Source organism: Chanos chanos, chromosome 3 (assembly GCF_902362185.1).
Source record: "Chanos chanos chromosome 3, fChaCha1.1, whole genome shotgun sequence".
Taxonomy (NCBI): Eukaryota; Metazoa; Chordata; class Actinopteri; order Gonorynchiformes; family Chanidae; genus Chanos; species Chanos chanos.
In genome coordinates, this window is record NC_044497.1 from 54,812,130 (window position 1) to 54,832,518 (window position 20,389).

General features: G+C 39.7%; 2 protein-coding genes and 1 pseudogene across 2 annotated transcripts; 2 read left to right on the plus strand and 1 right to left on the minus strand.

Moving 5' to 3' along the window:
- Positions 1-7,043: 7,043 nt before the first annotated feature.
- Positions 7,044-7,986, minus strand: LOC115806354 (apolipoprotein L3-like; annotated as a pseudogene).
- A 1,245-nt stretch (positions 7,987-9,231) lies between these two features.
- On the plus strand, positions 9,232-12,982 carry LOC115807208 (apolipoprotein L4-like). Its single transcript, XM_030768080.1, has 5 exons — positions 9,232-9,251; positions 10,840-11,427; positions 11,627-11,662; positions 11,870-11,968; positions 12,070-12,982. Exons 1-5 carry the CDS (start codon positions 9,232-9,234, stop codon positions 12,980-12,982), a joined length of 1,656 nt encoding a protein of 551 aa, XP_030623940.1.
- A 3,873-nt stretch (positions 12,983-16,855) lies between these two features.
- LOC115807209 (apolipoprotein L4-like) lies at positions 16,856-20,150 on the plus strand. Its single transcript, XM_030768081.1, has 5 exons — positions 16,856-16,875; positions 18,009-18,596; positions 18,794-18,829; positions 19,038-19,136; positions 19,238-20,150. The coding sequence occupies exons 1-5, from the start codon at positions 16,856-16,858 to the stop codon at positions 20,148-20,150; spliced, it is 1,656 nt and encodes a 551-aa protein (XP_030623941.1).
- Positions 20,151-20,389: the final 239 nt, after the last annotated feature.

A 20,389-nucleotide genomic window follows, 5' to 3' on the forward strand; every position in this document is an offset into this window, starting at 1 on the left:
ACGCAGAAGGCGACACTCTACCAAGACAAACTAAAAGAGGGGGAAACAAGAGGAACAAGGAGACAGAAACCAGACAAAAATGAACTAATGAAATGAAAGGGGAACAGGGAGGAACAAAAAGGGACAGGACTTGACAGCGCACTGCTTTTCTCTCAAATAAAGAAAGTTGAGATAAAGATGGATTTAAGACTTTTCATTCTCATCTTTTGCCTTTTTGTTACTCTCAGTGTGTGACTAAAGCGCCATAAAAGTTTCTTTAAAAAAAAAAAACAACAAGATTGTCTCCTTATTGTGGAGGTGATACTGACATGAACATACAAAGTAAAAATACACTTTATTCCTGGAACTGCATTTTTGGGCAAGAGTAGAGGCCTGTATTCCCACATGAATCCCTGATCTCCTGGTGCAGTATTTTGGGGTGTGGGACAAACACCTAGTGGAGACTGTGCAGGAGTGGCCAGCATGACTCAAACACTATTGTTTTTACTGTATGTCTTACTAATCACAACCTGTGCCAGTAATTATCCTTTAACCAGGCCAGTGTGACATTCCTTGGTATGGCCACTTTTATATACTTCACTTTGGGGTAATTTTATTAGTAAACTGTTAAACACATTCTCTTGCTGTAGGCTATATGATCTTAGAGCATCTGCAGAGAAAAAGGAAAGAATAGATTCAGAGTGCCTTCAACATGATTCAGAGTTGAAGTTAGGTAATGCAGTGTTGTGGCCTGCATTCTTCCAACTCTGTCTGGCATTTGGTAGTGTAAAATTATTGGGGTGAAACAGTTAACGTCTACCTGGATGGCTGGAATGAGTCAGTATGACAGCATTTGGCCTCCCGTAGGTCTGTGCAGGATTGGTTTTGTATGTCACAAATGCAGAGCAGCATCACACATCTTTTGGAGCAATTTGCTGCGTAGCTATGAAGACACTGTGCACCAGTTGCATTCACTGACTACAACTAACTGCTTGGAGCAAGAAGGCCAGTGTTTTCTATCTGATGATTTCTTCAGCTTTTAAGAAACCACAAACCTGACTGACTGTAAATCAGCCCTTGTGCATCACCCTGACTACTGTTGAATAGCTGCGGCTTCTAGCTGAGGGAACAGCTAACATGTGTCTGCTCTGTAATGCAAGTCTGCAGAAGTTTGCTTTTAATAACACAGTGCTGAGCCAGCAGACTTCAACTACATCACTGAGAGTTTTGCATCAAGGGAAATGTGTTTAGGCCTGGTGAAGAGAATGCTGTCTTGAAGCGGAACCATAGTTACTGACTGAACTTGGCAAACCCCCTGCAGTCACTGGGGTGGCCTATGAGACAGGAGCTTGAGATGGAGAAAGCCCTTATTGATTTACTTTGTCAACCAGTGCCTTGACTTTTGAGACATATTGAACCCCTTTAACTTGTGACGGTATCGCAAGCAGTTAAAAGGAGAAAAATGAAAACGAAACTAGAATAGGGGGATTAGAAAGACACAGAACCCCTCCCTTTTCCAGTGGGAAGTTATAGAAAATATCTTTTATTCAAAGTAACTGCTGAAGTGTGAAAAGTTGTCATTGTTTCATCGGCTTTCATTCTGCATGTAGCCCCAAAGTCAGTGAAGACTCCTCTTCCTCATCAGCCATATGTACAAGTCTACTGACAAGAGTAAAACAGTAACGGTTTTCTTATTTAAATCACAAAATGTCATAGTGCCATACTGCTTAGATGGTGGGGCACTGGGAAACTTTATTTTTAAAAGGTGTATTGATAACACGAGAGAAATATCCATGACGAGTCTAATCAACGAGTTGGTGTTAATGACGGTGAAAGGATATTGAATTCACAAAAAAAATAGCCTAAGATGTTTGCATGCTCCTTCCTAAAATCTCTGCTCTTTTTTTCATCTACAGGTGGAAACCTGATTCTTCACTACCTGGGTCCTATAGAAGTCACTATTTCAGATTAGTGATATTTATGCAGTAGGTGTGATAGATGTTTAAGATATCATCAAAAATTCAAGTGCATCCTTTTTGATATGAGAACCCCAAATTGGCTCACTAACCTGAGAATCCTGCCTCATAGCCCACCCCTTTAACTGCAGGGAGTTCGACAAGTTCAGTCAGTAACTATGGATCTGCTTCCAGACTGCATTCTCTCCAGCAGGTGTAAACACATTTCCCTTGATGCAGAACTCTCAGTGATGGAGTTGAGGTCTGCTGGCTCAGCACTGTGTTATTAAAAGCAAACTTCTGCAGGCTAGCATTGCTGAGAAGACAGTGTGCACATTTGAGTTGAGAATGTAAGCACCTTAAGCAGAAGCCGTTTGAAAGCAGTCAGGATGATGCAGAAGGGCTGAAAACAAGTTAGACAGCTTTTGCAGTTTCTTATTTGTAGTGGAAACCACCTCAAAGAAAACACTGGTCTCTCTACCTGATGCAGGCAGATGGTAGTCAAGTCCAAAACAAACCAGTGGTCCAAAACAAACCCAAGACCAGGACTAGTTGAGGTCAAGTTAAACCTGAATCTAAAAGGGCGCTGAGACCAAATCAAGACTGAGTACAAATGAGAGTGAGGACAAGTCAAGATCAACACAGAAAACAGTTGTCTTGAAGGATCTCCAGGTTCACTGCCCCCAAAAAAGCAATACTTCAGCTGTACCAGACACAGCCCTAAAAATGTACCTGGATTCGATCCTTGCTTAACAATGCTATGTTAGAATAGACCACTGCTAGACTGAATAAAGCTAGTTTATCCACACTTCATGCTTGGAAGGGACTTTGCTTATCTATTACAAATACTCTGTGCTGTTAAAATGACATCATCACCATTGTGATGTCCTTACTAAGACTTGTGTATATTTTGCGATCTGCCCCCTTGTTTATTTTCTCCTTTTCTGTCTTTTATCATAGATAGATAGATAGATATAGAGATAATATATCTTTTTTTCCTTGTTACATTTAACTATGTTTGTACATGTCTTTCTGGAAATATTAATAAAAAGTATAATCACAGAAAAAAAAACCCAAAAGCAAAACCATAAAAGGTTCTCCAGGGTTCTCGGCATTGCCATTGCGTTGTCTGAGGAAGGTGAATGAATAGCAGAGAGACCTGGAGGTAAAGGAGAACTTGGGGGTGGAGCTAACGAGGCTGACGTAGTTGGGGTAACCAGAGAAACCGTATGTGTTTGATGGACTTATGGTGGGGCATTTGGGGAAAAAAATGACCTTGTTGGTCTTGTGTGGTCAATCAGTTTGAAAAGATAGTCGGAACAGATTCAGTTCCAGTTATAAATCTTCTGAATTTTTCTCAATGCTTTGCATCACTTTCATGGGGAAAGCCTCCATCAACATGTGACTTATTTCAACGGTGAAAATCTGCAGTGTTTTGCCAGACGACTAAGTTGACTGATCTAACTTGTGCTGGTCACTGACTAGGACTGAATAACAAGGTATGCTCAGTAACAAGCATGAGCTCGCTAGTTTTGTACATCTGTGTTCAGGTTCCTCAGAAAAGTTTTCACCCTGACTGAGCAAATGCAGCATCCATTCTGAACGTAGTGCTATAGCACAGAAGACCTATCTACCACCCATTAAAAAAACCCAGGAGCAGTATACCTTCCTTTTCTCTGCAGATGCCTGAAAAGGTGTGTACGAGCATTGCACAAACAGGAGTGGCCGTCTGGATCTCACTGATCGCTTGTTTCCCACCTGCAGCACGAAATGTTAGTTACAAGCTGCAAAATATTGTGTCAGATCCTGAGGGCTTCACATAGGATTGTCAGCCTCTAGTTTCAAGTTTCCTGCTGGTACAGGTCCGGATGCTCCTGTCGAGTCCGTCAGACAACACCGACTTGCATTCCTGACTCTGTGTTCATCAAATACTGTTTTTGATTTTAAATGCAGTTCCAGATTTACGACTCTTTGAAGAATTACATGATATGGCAGGCTCCTTTATTTCTGAGCTCGTGTTCAGTGTTTTCTTTGCTTTGATGTAAAGTGTGCTTGTAAGGGTTGACAGGCCAAGACCCAATTGCAGACCCTGTAGAGGGGGGAAAAAATCAGGTTTATTTGAAAAATCAAGGGATCTCAGAAACAAAGTCCAGTCAAAACCAAAAAAATCCACAGAGCAAACAAATCCAAAACGTAAGGCAAAAGGTTGTTCAGAACTAAATCAGTCGAGGTCAAAGCCAGTAATCCACAAGGTAACAAACCCAGATCGCCAGGCAAACACAGGTCAAGGCAAACACGGTCAGAAATCACAAATGGCAGTAACTCCCAAAGACAGGAACAGGTAATAATGGTCACAATCTGATAAAGAACAGGGACAAACACAGGACTTTCATGCACAGAACAATTAACAGCAGAGACAGATGATTGGATGAAACAAACCAGGTAATAATAGGGATCGGGTGGGGGGGCAGGGACAGGAGTACACAGGAACATACAGAAGCACATGGCAATACCAAAACAAACAAAAGCACAAGGCATGACAATACAAAGAATGGCCAACAGGGCAGCCAAACTCCCCAGTCCCGGCAGAAGTACTGACAGTACCTTCACAGAGCATGTTGATGTAGATGGGCAAAACTTCACCATAAAGGTACAATCTTGGGTTTTTTTTCAAACAAATTTTGTATTGGAGTTTCAGGTTGAGAAATCAATCAAAAGAGAAAATGTGCAGAGAATAAAAAGCCCATGATCCTTCTTTTATCTGAATTTCCTTATGTTTATCTTAGAGGAAAGGACAGGATGACTCACTCCCACATAGTTCAGAAACCTCATTCTGTCATTCTTGCAACCGAATGCAACATGCGTGCTGTATAGAAATGAATTTGCTGACCAGCCCTGATCATTTTCTTATCTAGAATACTCCCTCAATTTTGAGCGCCTATACATTTCTTTTTGTGCAGTGCCAGTCATGCCATGGCTCTGGTCAGCAGGTAAAGAGCAAATAGTAAGACATCATATACCTGGTATTAATGGTTCCTTGAGACAATCTTGTTTTTTTTTTTCAAAAGAAAGTTTTATAGCTCTTTAGTTGCACGCTGAGAGATTAACGAAAAGGCAAAAGATGAGAACAAAAAGTCTTAAATCCATTTTTATCTCAACTTTCTTTATCTGAGAGAAAAGCAGAACACAAATATCTAAATGAAGGTTTTCAGACAACTTTTATTCAGCTCATCATGGAAGAAAATGACATGTTGGTCATTACATGATTGGAATCTGTATTTTTTTTCGGTACCACTTCACAATGAGACTCCCTTATAAAGGATTCATAAATGGCTTAGAATGGCATCAAAGGATTCCCTTACAAGAATCCCTTATAAAGGATTCATAAGTGGCCTACAATTAGGTTATTAATTAGATTGTAGACACTTTACAAACAATTAATGAACACTTACAAACAAGTTATAACACAGTTTTCATACATGGATGTGAGCTCACTATTTGGTAAGATCAAGCCACTGCTGCACTTTTGATCTATCTATTCTGTTAAATCTCCGATCTTGCTAGTTGCTTAGCTTACTTTATACTGTCCCTTTATCAGTGAGCATGTTAAACTGTCAGCTTCATCTCATTTTTATGACCATTTATATATTAGTTACTAATGTTTATAACTGCCAAAAGGGAGCCTTACTGTACAGTGTGAAACACATCACCATTTATTAATGAGTTGTTGGGTTTTCTCTTGAGCAATAACACTACCTTTTATTTTGCAGCAGCACAAACCAAGAAATAACATAGTTAATGTGCTGACATGAGAGGAGGGAAGTACATCATTCTCATTCACGCAGACAATTAAATTTACAGTACACCGATAACATTACACTATGACCAGAGTTAACAACACAACACAAAGACTACATGATGAACTAGATACATACACTTCTACTAGACGCAACGTAGGAAACATAAACTGAACAATAACAAACTGGGGCTGAACAACAGTCCATGATCCCAAGGCATGCTGGGAAGCTCTGCCCATCTATGCCCAGCATGCATCACAATATACCACTTTAATATGATAGCATATGTCATATTAAAACCTGTAATAATAATGAGGATGGCTGCTAATAGCATGCTGAATATGTCAAGTTAGATAATATTACCAAAGCCTTAGCGTATGAATCTGGTAATTTGATATGAAAATTTAATATGCAATAATCTGATATGCCAAATGAAACCTTTTTGACTGTCAAGATATGCTGTTGGTGGTTAAATACTAGTAACTCATTCACAAATATCTGATGACACTGAGAGGTATAAATGCTGGCTGATGGAGAAGACAAAGTAACCTAATTAACCGATGAGATCAGAGTCTTAGCAGTACGGATAAATGTGGGATCACTATTTGGCAAGCAACAGGTGACTGCTGCACTTTTTATCTAACATTTATAACAGCTTATGAATGATTTATAAAGTGTTCACGACCAATTTTATAAACTAATTAAAAATCATTCACAAACCCTTTATAAGGGTAGTCTTATTGTAAAGTGGTACTCTTTTTCTTTTTGAAAACGTCTCATAAATTGGAAGCAGTATATTAAAACAAATGCTATATATTACAAAACATTCTGAATCTGATGTATCTCATTAAGTTATTCAGTGTGAAAAGACAAAAACTGACAAAAATGAGACAAAATACTGCATCACAACTGTTCCAAACTGTCAACAAACAGTATGCACTTTAAAGAGCTGATATTGTACATATGGTAAAGAGCAAATCTGATATAGAGACATAAGTGCAGTTCATAAAAACCTGTAAACATTTATATTTTCAAATATAAAACCGTATTGGTTTGAAATAAAGGAAGTGAGATGCAATCATGCGATTTGATCATCCAATAACCACTCATTTTAATTTGATCAGTCAGTAATCACTGCACTCCCTGCTAACAGTGAGATGTTTTGATCAGTGATCGTCATAATTAAATGTAACATTTTAGCAAGATATGCCAAACTGTGTCTGAAGAACTGAGAACAATCTCATGAGAATGATCACTCCTCAAAAATAGGTTATTTCTCAACCTTTTCTCTTATATCATTTTTACTGAACAGCTATGGATGAAATTTCTCCTCGAGGATCCGCTGACTCTTCCTGAACCTCCATATCCCTCTGCACAGAGAGTCATCGACTTTCTTCCAAGACTCTAGCTCAGAGAGCAACAGTGCCACCCTGGAACGAATGAGCTCAGAAACTTCGCTCTTACTTCCTTTCGCTAGGCTGACGCTATCTTTGCAGATAAAGAGGACATCAAGACCAATGAAGAGGGCATTGAGTGCAATGAAACCAAATCTGGCTGATTTGGACATGGCAAGAGGGGTACCTTTAGCTAGTTGTCCAATATCAGGCAGGTCGGCTGCCAACTTGGGGATGCTCCCTGTTGCTTCAGCCTCCTGGAGCCTCATACTAGGTACCCTCTGAATAAATCCCTCTGACCTGAGCTTTTTGACTGCCAAGACATTGTCCTTTATGTATGTTAATAGCCACTCCACACACTGCAACAAATATGTTCATAACTTTCCCTAAAGAATCAACCAGATCCGGGTCCACTACAGGAACCTCTCTGTCGGCAACCTGCTCCAGACAGTCCTGAAGCTCCTGAACAGGTTTGATGTATCTCCGAAAGATGTTGCTGGCATTTTTCCCATGTCGACTGTTAACTGCCAGCTCAGTGATGCCAGTGACCACACTGTTGACACCACTCGTAACCCCTAAGCCAACACCTGTTAGAGTAAGGGCTAAAGATACCCCTGCAGTGACAGGGGCAAGTGCTAACCCAACAAGGGACAGCACTCCACCAGCCGCACCAACTGAACCTCCTGCTATGCTGGAGATGCTGGCCCCTTTCTTCATCTTGTCCAACTGCTCAGCAGTTCAGATAAGAACTTCAGCAATTGGTTTTTAACAAAACAAAACAACGTTTCTATGATATACTTACCTGATTTGGTTCAGTTGTTTCAAATGGTCTAGCATTTTCTGAACAGATTCATCACTCATTTCCAAATTGATTTTCAGTTCAGGGTGAGCATTCTTCCCATTGCAAGAAAATTGGTACTGCATACAATATTGCACAGTTATAACATTTTATGAGTAAAATTTGATTGATTCTGACTGCTTTTACATTTAATAATACTTACCTATATCTTGTTCCAGAATATGATATGGTCTTCGCTCTAAAGAGGACAAAAAACAGCATCATTTTGAGAATAGGAACTACACTTGATGAGTGAGATTAAAAACTCTATTGCTGTACTTCTGTTTACAAAAACGTTTTGTGTGTATGATTAAAATAGATTTCACAAAATCAGAAACTGCTTGTCACAGTACATTTAAATACTTGCTCTGACCTTTTCTCCATTCTCTCACAAAGCTGTTGTGAGATGCGCATGTATTTGTCCAGGTGAAAGGCCAGGACCTCCACATTACTGAGGAAAGGTGAAAAGAAGGCAGCTGGGTCCCTCTTAAGTATGACTGATGAGTGACAAATATAGATTAATGTTTTCGTTCTGATTAGTCATTTTCAATCTACCGTCTTTCATATCTTTCCTGATTTCTGTAAGGAACACCCTCTACTATTTCTGCGTCTATCCAGACTATGGGATCAGGGAAATGTTAACACCAGGAATATAATGTCTTAGTGTTTGCTTTTAATCCGCTGGCCAGACCGATGGTGTGGTTGGCACTGCGCAAAAAGAAATGTATCGGCCCATAACGTTTATTCAGTATCGTTGATAAGAAAATGACTGGGGTTGTTCGTCAAACTCATTTTTATACAATACTGCTTCATAAACTACAAATGGTCTTCATATAATATCACAAAAATAGCAAGACTAGAATTAGAAGTTCTTGCTGATGTCCTCGTTTGGAGTTACCGTTCCATACAGTCGGATATTTCTTACTAGGCTACTCTTCGTCTCGGCAGCAGTTACTGTAGCCCTGTTTTTTCCAGTCATGACGATTTTAAATTTCTCACATTTTCTCCACTTTTTGAGTTTTGCATGTTTAAGTGAGGTGGATGGAGAAAGCCCTTACTGATTTATCTTGTTAACCAGCGTCTTGACTTTAGAGACACATTGAATGTCATTAACTTGAGACTATATCGCAAGCAGTAAAAGAAAAACGAAAGTAGAGCAGAGAGATTAGAAGGCAACGGAACTCCTTTTCCAGTGGAAACAGGTATAAAAAGCTTCGCGCCTAAGCAGCAAATCACATTTTACGTATAGGCCTACACCATAAAGTCCCATGGATTCCAAAACTGCAAGGTGAGACAAAATTTGTTTTTCCTATGAGACAAAGTCCAGTTCACTAAAGCATTTTGATGAATAGCTTCTTGAAATCAGTAATTAAAGAAAAGAAAGGACGCGCAAGTTTCCCCGATCCTTCTTTGGGGGAAATTCTAGAAAATATCTTTTATTAGAAGTAACGGCTGAAGTGTGAAAAGTTGTCACTGTTTCGTTCGGGTATGGTTCTGCATGTAGTTCCGATGGCGGTAAAGATTCCTCTTCGGCACCAGCCTTATGTGCAAGTCTACTGACCAGCGTAGACTAAGGTCTGAGATGTCCTCGATAAAAAAACAACGGCAAACAAACAAACAAAAAAAATACTATTTTCTTATTTAAATCACAAAATGTCATAGTGCCATACTGCTTAGACGGTGAAACTTTATTTTTAAGATGCACTGGGAAACTTTATTTTTAAGAGATGTATGAATAAAACGAGAGAAATATCCATGACGAGTCTGATCACTGGTGCCTATGAAATCCACTTGGAGTTATTGTTGGTGAAGGTGGTGGAGACGGGATATTGAATTGACATGTACAGAGTGGAGATCGATTTTAAAGGTAAAAACAATGCATTTCCTTTTTTTGATCTGAGAATAAAATCGAAAGTACGAAAAACAAAGGCGCAGCACCTGGCCCGTTTTTTCCTTTTTGATCTGAGCATAAAATCGAAAGTACGAAAAACAAACCGTTATCTATTTGTTGCTTGGTATCGGATTCCTAAACGAATAACGAAATAACGTATCGTTTTTTCACTTAGGCTACCGATTTTGGATTCTCAGTTGAATATGAAAAGAACAAATGATACACTGATTAACCGGTTTAAATCGTCGAATGCTTCGCGGTGGGCAATAAAGGGAGAAAAGTGAAAAATAAGAAGCTGGAAGAGTTGATTTAGAATGACAAGGAACATCATTTCCCAGTGGGAAGAGGAATAAAATTTTCGAGCCTGTGTAGGGAACCACATATCCATGACTCTAGTCCTTGATGGCTATCTAATCCACTTGCGCTTAACCTTGAGAAGTGGTTGTTTAGATTATATTTTCAGAATTATTCTGGTGATGTTGTTGGTGTTCTGGTGGTGATAGGAAATTGGATTACTGTGAGCAGACGGAGGATTGATTCTAAATGTAGAAAAATACTGTGACTTCTTGTTTACACAGTTAACGCCGATCAGCATACATACATCATATTTTCACAATTTTCACAATTTGTGTGTGTTTCACGTTGGTAATTTGGATACGAATACGATGGATACGATTTTATGCGAATAGACAGAGGATCGATTCTAATTGTAGAAAACTAGGGTGACGTCTTTATCTGAAACATTTCCTGTGAACGTCAGCCAGTATGCACTGCAGACGTGAAGAGTTCTGTTGGGCTTCCTCAAATTGGTGGCGTCGTTCTGGAATGAACTATGGAGCATTAGTTACAAGTTCATAATGCATTCAGACCAGTCACAGGTTTTTTTTATTCTCACATGGTTCTTATAGTTGGGAAAAGGAAAGAGACATCACGCATTTATTTGTGTCTGCTCATTTAAATAAAGAGAATACTGTTTTTTGTACAGAGAGGAATTCTATGAGCTTTTGAGCCAGTATGTCTGGGAAACCCTCAGCAACATTGACGTTGTTCAGGAATTCTGCAGCGAACAGCAAAAATGGTTCCTTCAGAGGAAGAAAGAGCGAGACATGATGCGAGACATCAAGGAGCAGCTGGATAAAATTGATTTAAAGTTTGACCATGTGAAGAAGGCTGAGAAAAAGGGCAAGGCTTTCAGGGAGTATGTGTGGAGCAGACTGACTCAGGTAACAGCACACTCCAGGCGCAAGGCCCTGGAAAAGAAGCTGGGAACTGTTCTGGAGCAAACTCTGGAGGGGCTGAAGAAACTCCACCCCTTTCTGGATGCGGTGGAGATCCTAGCAGTGACATCACTGTTTGTGTTTACCGAAGACAGTTTCCTTCCAAAGGGGGTGAGTGCTGCTGACGTGCGATCAGTGATCTCAGCAGCCCGAGTGGCCTCTCCACTCCTCATCCACTTTAAGAGGGACCCAGCTGCCCTCCTTTCAATTTTCCTCAGTAATATGGAGGTCCTCGCTTTTCATCTGGACAAATACATAAGCATCTCACAACAGCTTTGTGAGACAATGGAGAAAAGGTCAGAGCAACTATTTCAATGTGATCTGACAACCAGTTTCTGATTTTGTGAAATCTATTTTAATTCACACACAAAAAAAAACTTTAAATAAGGTGCAGCAACATTTTCTGCCAACAGAAGTACAGTCATAGAGTTTTCAATCTCACTCATCAAGTGTAGTTCTTGTTCTCAAAATGATGTTGATTTTTGTCCTCTTCAGAGCAAAGACCATATTATATTCTGAAAGCAGACACAGGTAAGTGACATTAAATGTAAAAGCAGTGAGAATCAATCAAGTTTTACTCATAAAATGTTATAACTGAGCAATATTGTATGCAGTACCAATGTCATGCAATGTTCTTGATTGGTCCTTTTTCTGTAAAAAATGAAATGGGGCAAAGAAATTGTTTTCAGATGAATGTTGTGGCTATTTCACAAAGAATGAAAACAAAACTATTTCTAGCCGGAAGAATGGTCACCCTGAACTGAAAATCAATTTGGAAATGAGTGATGAATCTATTCAGAAAATGGTAGACCATTTAAAACAACTGAACCAAATCAGGTAAGTATATCTTAGAAACGCTGTTTTGTGTTCTTTTTTTCAATTGTAAAAACCCTCTTTGATTAATGAGTTGCTTACACTCACCTTTCAAACTCCTTTAGGATGGATCAAGACCTCCGGATAACTCTCTTGTTTCAGGGGAAGGCTCAGAACTTCACTGATCTCTTTAACGAGTGCCATGACACAATGCTGAAGTGCTTATCTGAACTTGAGGAAAGCGCTGAGAAGTTGGACAAGATGAAGAAAAGGGCCAGCATCTCTCGCGTAACAGGAGGTTCAGTTGGTGTGGCTGGTGGAATCTTGACCATTGTTGGGTTAGCACTTACCCCTGTCACTGCAGGGGTATCTTTAGCCCTTACTCTAACAGGTGTTAGCTTAGGGGTTACGAGTGGTGTCAACAGTGTGGTCACTGGCATCACTGAGCTGGCAGTTAACAGTCGACATGGGAAAAATGCCAATGCTGTCTCCCAGAAATACATGGAAGATGTTTGGACGCTTCAGGACTTTCTGGAGCAGGTGGCCAACGGTGAAGGTCCTGCAGTGGAGTCAGATCTGGTTAATGTTGTGTTGGGAGCAGGGAAAGTGGCTGCTAGAGCAGGGGCAGTGGCCAAAGGTGTCGATAGCATAGTGGATGCTGCCTCAGCAGTCAACGTTCTCATATCTGAGCAAGTTATTCAGAATGTCGCTAAAACTGGGCTCCAGGAGGATAAAGCAACAAGAAACATCCCCGATTTGGCGGCCGACCTGCCTGATATTGCCATGTCCACACCAGTCAGATCTGGTTTAATCACATTTAATGCCCTCTTCTTTGGTCTTGATGTCCTCTTTATCTGCAAAGATACCGTCAGCTTAGCGAAAGGAAGTAAGAGTGAAATTTCTGAGCTTATTCACTCCAGGGTGGCACTGTTGCGCTCTGAGCTAGAGTCTTGGAAGAAAGTCAACGACTCTCTGTGCAGAGGGATATGGGGGTTCAGGAAGAGTCAGCGGATCCTCGAGGAGAAATTTCATCCATAGCTGTGCAGTAAAAATGATATAAGAGAAAGGGTTGAGAAATAACCTATTTTGAGTAGTGATCATTCTCATGAGATCATTCTCAATACTTCAGACACACTTTGGCATATCTTGCCAAAATCTTACATTTACATTTAATTATGAAGATCAATGATCAAAACATCTCACTGTTAGCAGTGGGAGTGCAGTGATTACTGACTGATCAAATTAAAATGAGTGATTATTGGATGATCAAATCACATGATTGCATCTCACTTCCTTTATTTCAAATCAATACAGTTTTATATTTAAAAATATAAATGTTTACACGTTTTTATGTACTGCACTTATGTCTCTACATCAGATCAAATTTGATGTTTACCATGTGTACAATATCAGCTCTTTTTAGTGCATACTGTTTGTTGACAGTTTGGAACAGTTGTGATGTAGCATTTTGTCTCATTTTTGTCAGTTTTTGTCTTTTCACACTGAATAACCTAATGAGACACATCAGATTCCAAATGCCTTTTAATATATAAAATTTGTTTTAATATGTGGCTTCCAATTTATGAGATCTCTTCGAAAAGAAATAATGTAATGACCAATATGTTATTTTCTTCCATGATGAACTGAATAAATGTTGTCTGAAAACCCTCATGTGGATATAGGTTCATGTCACATTGTGTGAAGGAGGCTGGATGCAAGTGCAGGTCAGTACTTTCTTTATTTAAACCAACATAAGAGAAGACTTCCAAAAGAAGGTTCAGAACTTCAGTCAAACGGGAACTCCAACGTAACACAGCGTGAACACCAAACAACACAAGACAAAGAAAGAGGCAAACCAAGGAGTATTTATACCAAATGAAATGAGGCTTAAACAAACTAAGAACAGGTCTACACAATGATTGAATTAAAAGGGCGAAACAAAGAACTCAGAAGGCGACACTCTACCAAGACAAACTAAAAGAGGGGGAAACGAGGAACAGGGAAACAGAAACCAGACTCATCACTAGAGGGGGACAAAAATGAACTAATGAAATGAAAAGGGAACAGAGAGGAACACAAAGGGACAGGACGTGACAGTGGACTGCTTTTCTCTCAGATAAAGAAAGTTGAGATAAAGATGGATTGTGGACTTTTTGTTCTCATCTTTTGCCTTTTCGTTAATCTCTCAGTAGGTAACTAAAGAGCCATAAAATTTCTTTAAAAAAAAAAAAAACAGAACAAGATTGTCTCCTTATTGTGGCGGTGATAATGACATCAGCTTACAAAGTGACAATACATTTTATTCCTGGAACTATATTTTTGGGCAAGAGTGGAGGCCTGCATTCCCACATGAATCCCTGATCTCCTGGTGCAGTGTTTTGGGGTGTGAGACAAACACTTAGTGGAGACTGTGCAGCAGTGGCCAGTATGACACAAACACTATTGTTTTTACTGTATGTCTTACTAACCACAACCTGTGCCAGTGTGACATTCCTCGTTATGGCCACACTACTTTTATATACTTCATTTTGGAGTAATTTTATTAGTAAATTGTTAAACACATTCTCTTGCTGTAGGCTATGTGATTTCAGTGCATCTGCAGAGAAAAAGGAAAGAATACATTCAGAGTGCCTTCAACATGCTTCAGAGTTGAAGTTAAGATATACAGTGTTGTGGCCTGCATTCTTCCAACCCTATCTGGCATTTGGTAATGTAATTATTAGGGTGAAACAGTTACTGTCTACGTGGATGGATGGAATGAGACATTATGACAGCATTTGGCCTCCTGTAGGTCTGTGCAAGATTGGTTTTGTATGTCACAAATGCAGAGCAGCATCACACATCTTTTGGAGTTATTTGCTGCGTAGTTTCAAAGACACTGTGCACCAGTTGCATTCACTGGCCTGCTTGGAGCAAAAGTAGTCAAGTGAGTGCAATATCAATATTTCAGTCAATATACAGAATGCAATAGTTTCTATCTGATGATTTCTTCAGCTTATAAGAAATCACAAACCTGAACAACTATGTATCAGCCCTTGAGTATTATCCTGACTGCGGGTGAATGGCTTCTGCTTCTAGCTGAGGTGACAGCTCACATCCCAGCCGGCACATGACCGACCCTCAGCATCGAAATGTGGTTGCAATAATGTCAGTTGTTGTATCAACATTGAAAAAACGTTGAAACAACGTTTAATGTCAATGGCTGAAAAAATGTTAACACAATACTTATAAGTCAAAGTTGAAATTTCAAAGTTGAAAGATCTGTACGTTGAATTGACATAATGTCTTCAACAATAAGCAAAAGAAAATTGTAACAGCTGCTGTCCCTCATATTTATATCTTTTTCCAGGGAGCCTCAACTGATCACATTCAAGTTTTACTACTGACTTATTTAGATCTGCTCATTTCTGTGTTTATAGTATTGGGATAGAAGTATTGCAAGTTATGCACAGCGAGTTGCATTACATATAACAGTTGCAATGAAAACATATGACATGCACTGCAAATTCCTGATTCAGACAGTATTGTCATGTTGATCTAACTGCAAACTAGGTTATAATATTGTAGCGTCGGAGAGTGGTCGTTGGCCCCACCCCTTTTGTTCTGTTGGGCAAGTTTCACTGTTTGTTTGTTAGATAACGTGTTTGAAGTAGATGTGTGTTGGGGGATGTTTACCGGTGTTTTTGGGATATCTGTTTCTATGTTTTAAGTTTTTGTGTTGCAGATAGTAATTTGGGACATCACCATTTTGGTGAAGTGTAGTCACAGGTATCAGGGTGGTTGTTCTACATTAAAAAAAAAACCAACTTCTAGCGTTAGAATGTATAAGTGTCATCATAGCATCAAATTAGAATATCAATAGATATACAAATTTTTGCATTAGAAAGCAAACGAAGTCCAATTTCCAGTGAAATCTTTCTATTTAGAGATTTTGGAGCAACGTCGCGGTATCAAAGTAGATTCGATCTTTAATATCAACACATAATTCAATATTGACGCAACACCTTCAACCATGTTGAAAAGTAAGACGTTGAACGTCGCGACATCAACTTTGATTCGATTTTCAAGATCAATACTTAATTCATCGTTAATTTAGCGTCGAAGCAAGACCTTACATTCAACAAACTAGAGGCTGACAATCCTATGTGAAGCCCTCAGGATCTGACACAACATTTTGCAGCTCGTAACTAACATTTCGTGCTGCAGGTGGGAAACAAGCGATCAGTGAGATCCAGACGGCCACTCCTGTTTGTGCAATATTCGTACACACCTTTTGGGGCATCTGCAGAAAAAAGGGAGGTATATTGGTTCTTGTTTTTTTTTTAATGGGTGGTAGGTAGGTCTTAAGTAAGTATCGTTGATAAAAAAAAATGAGTGGGGTTGCTCATCAAACTCATTTTTATACAATACTGCTTCATAAACTACAAATGGTCTATATATAATATCGCAAAAATAGCAAGACTAGAATTAGAAGTGCTTGCTGATGTCCTCCTTTGGAGTTACCGTTCCATACAGTCGGATATTTCTTACTAGGCTACTCTTCGTCTCGGCAGTAGTAACTGTAGTCCTGTTTTTTCCAATCATGACAATTTTAAATTTCTCAAAACCCGTAACTGATTACACTCTGAAGTGAATGTCGACAGCACACATTTTCTCCACATTTTGAGTTTTGCATGTTAAAGTGAGGTGGACGGAGAAAGCCCTTATTGATTTATCTTGTTTACCAGCGTCTTGACCTCAGAGTCACATTGAATGCCATCAACTTGAGACTGTATCGCAAGCACTAAAAGAAAAATGAAAGTAGAACAGAGAGATTAGAGGTCAACGGAACTCCTTTTCCTGTGGAAACAGGTATAAAAAGCTTCGCGCCTGAGTAGCAAACCACATTTTCCGTGTACACCATAAATTCCCATGGATTCCAAAACTGCAAGGTGAGACTAAATTTGTTGTTCCTATGAGACAAAGTCCAGTTTACTAATTTGTAAATGTTTTTATGAAATCGTGAAAGGTTCCGTCTCAGAAAAAAAAACAGTTTGTTGAATAGCTTCTTGAAATCAATAATTAAAGAGAAGAAAGGACGCGCAAGTTTCCTCGATCCTTCTTTTAGGGGAATTCTAGAAAATATCTTTTATTAGAAGTAACGGCTGAAGTGTGAAAAGTTGTCACTGTTTCATTCGGCTATCGTTCTATATGTAGTTCCAAAGGCGGCGAATATTCCTCTTCTGCACCAGCCTTATGTACAAGTCGACTTCTGCACCAGCCTTATGTACAAGTCGACTGAGTTCTGAGATGTCCTCGATAAAAACAAACAAACAAACAAACAAAAAAACCGATTTTCTTATTTAAATCACAAAATGTCATAGTGCCATACTGCTTAGTTGGTGATGCACTGGGAAACTTTATTTTTAAGAGGTGTATGAATAAATCGAGAGAAATATCCATGACGAGTCTGATCACTGGTGGCTATCAAATCCCCCTGGAGTTGTTGATGGTGAAGGTGGTGGTGACGGGATGTTGAATTAATATGTACAGAGTGACGATCGATTTTAATGGTAAAAATAATGCATTTCCTGTTTTTGATCTGAGAATAAAATCGAAACTACGAAAAAAATTACCGTGAGCAGACGGAGGATTGATTCTAAATGTAGAAAAACAGGAAGCATTTAACGTCGGTCAGCATACATAAACCATATTTTCAGCATTCGTCTAGTGTTGCACGTTGGTAATTGGGTACGAATACGATGGATACGATTTTATGCGAACAGACAGAGGATCGATTCTAATTGTAGAAAAATAGCGTGACGTCTTTATCTGAAACATTCCCTGTGAACGTCAGCTAGTATGCACTGCAGACGTGAAGAGTTTTGTTGGGCTCCCTCAAGTTGGTGGCAGCGTTCTGGAATGAACTATGGAGCATAGTTACAAGTGCATAATGCATTCAGACCAGTTACAGGTTTGTTTGTTTTATTCTCACCTGGTGTTTATAGTTGGGAAAAGGAAAGAGGTATCAAGCATTTATATGTGTCTGCTCATTTAAATAAAGAGAAAACTGTTTTTTGTACAGAGAGGAATTCTGTGAGCTTTACAGCCAGTATGTCTGGGAAACCCTCAGCAACATTGAAGTAGTTCAGGAATTCTGCAGCGAACAACAAAAATGGTTCCTTCAGAGGAAGAAAGAGCGAGACATGATGCGAGACATCAAGGAGCGGCTGGATAAAATTGATTTAAAGTTTGACCATGTGAAGAAGGCTGAGAAAAAGACCAAGGCTTTCAGGGAGTATGTGTGGAGTGGACTGACTCAGTTAACAGCAGACTCCAGGCGCCAGGCTCTGGAAAAGGAGCTGGGAACTGTTCTGGAGCAAACTCTGGAGGGGCTGAAGAAACTCCACCTCTTACTGGATGCGGTGGAGATCCTAGCAGTGACATCACTGTCTGTGTTTACCGAAGACAGTTTCCTTCCAAAGGGGGTGAGTGCTGCTGACGTGCGATCAGTGATCTCAGCAGCCCGACTGGCCTCTCCACTCCTCATCCACTTTAAGAGGGACCCAGCTGCCCTCCTTTCAATTTTCCTCAGTAATGTGGAGGTCCTGGCCTTTCACCTTGACAAATACATAAGCATCTCACAACAGCTTTGTGAGAGAATGGAGAAAAGGTCAGAGCAACTATTTAAATGTGATCTGACAACCAGTTTCTGATTTTGTGAAATCTATTGTAATTCATACACAAAAAAACTTTAAATAAGGTGCAGTAACATTTTGTGCCAACAGAAGTACAGTCATAGAGTTTTCAATCTCACTCATCAAGTGTAGTTCTTGTTCTCAAAATGATGTTGATTTTTGTCCTCTTCAGAGCAAAGACCATATTATATTCTGAAAGCAGACACAGGTAAGTGACATTAAATGTAAAAGCAGTGAGAATCAATCAAGTTTTACTCATAAAATGTTATAACTGAGCAATATTGTACGCAGTACCAATGTCATGCAATGTTCTTGATTGGTCCTTTTTCTGTAAAAAAATGAAATGGGGCAAAGAAATTGTTTTCAGATGAATGTTGTGGCTATTTCACAAAGAATGAAAACAAAACTATTTCTAGCGGGAAGAATGGTCACCCTGAACTGAAAATCAATTGGGAAATGAGTGATGAATCTATTCAGAAAATGCTAAACCATTTAAAACAACTGAACCAAATCAGGTAAGTATATCTTAGAAACGTTGTTTTGTGTTCTTTTTTCCAATTGTAAAAACCCTCTTTGATTAATGAGTTGCTTACACTCACCCTTCAAACTCCTTTAGGATGGATCAAGACTTCCGGATAACCCTCTTGTTTCAGGGGAAGGCTCAGGACTTCATTGGCCTCTTTAACAAGTGCCATGACACAATGCTGGAGTGCTTATCTGAGCTTGAGGAAAGCGCTGAGAAGTTGGACAAGATGAAGAAAGGGGCCAGCATCTCCCGCATAGCAGGAGGTTCAGTTGGTGTGGCTGGTGGAATCTTGACCATTGTTGGGTTAGCACTTGCCCCTGTCACTGCTGGGGTATCTTTAGCCCTTACTCTAACAGGTGTTAGCTTAGGGGTTACGAGCGGTGTCAACAGCGTGGTCACTGGCATCACTGAGCTGGCAGTTAACAGTCGACATGGGAAAAATGCCAATGTCATCTCCCAGAGATACATGGAAGATGTTCAGACGCTTCAAGACTTTCTGGAGCAGGTGGCCAACATTGAACACCCTGCAGTGGAATCAGATCTGTTTAATGATATGTTGGGAGCAGGGAAAGTGGTTGCTAGAGCAGGGGCAGTGGCCAAAGGTGTCGATAGCATCGTGGATGCTGCCTCAGCAGTCAAAGTTCTCAAATCTGAGCAAGTTATTCAGAGTGCAGCTAAAACGGGGCTCCAGGAGGCTAAAGCAACAAGAAACATCCCCAGTTTGGCGGCCGACCTGCCTGATATTGCCATGTCCAAACCAGTCAGATCTGGTTTAATCGCATTTAATGCCCTCTTCTTTGGTCTTGATGTCCTCTTTATCTGCAAAGATACCGTCAGCTTAGCGAAAGGAAGTAAGAGCAAAATTTCTGAGCTCATTTGTTCCAGGGCAGCACGGTTGCGCTCTGCGCTAGTGTCTTGGAAGAAAGTCGATGACTCTCTGTGCAGAGGGATATGGAGGTTCAGGAAGAGTCAGCGGATCCTCGAGGAGAAATTTCATCCATAGCTGTTAAGTAAAAATGATGTAAGAGAAAGGGTTGAGAAATAAATTATTCTGAGTAGTGATCATCCTCATGAGATCATTCTCAATACATCAGACACACTTTGGCATATTTTGCCAAAATGTTAAATTTACATTTAATTATGAAGATCAATGATCAAAACATCTCACTCTTAGCAGTGGGAGTGCAGTGATTACTGACTGATCAAATTAAAATAAGTGATTATTGGATGATCAAATCACAT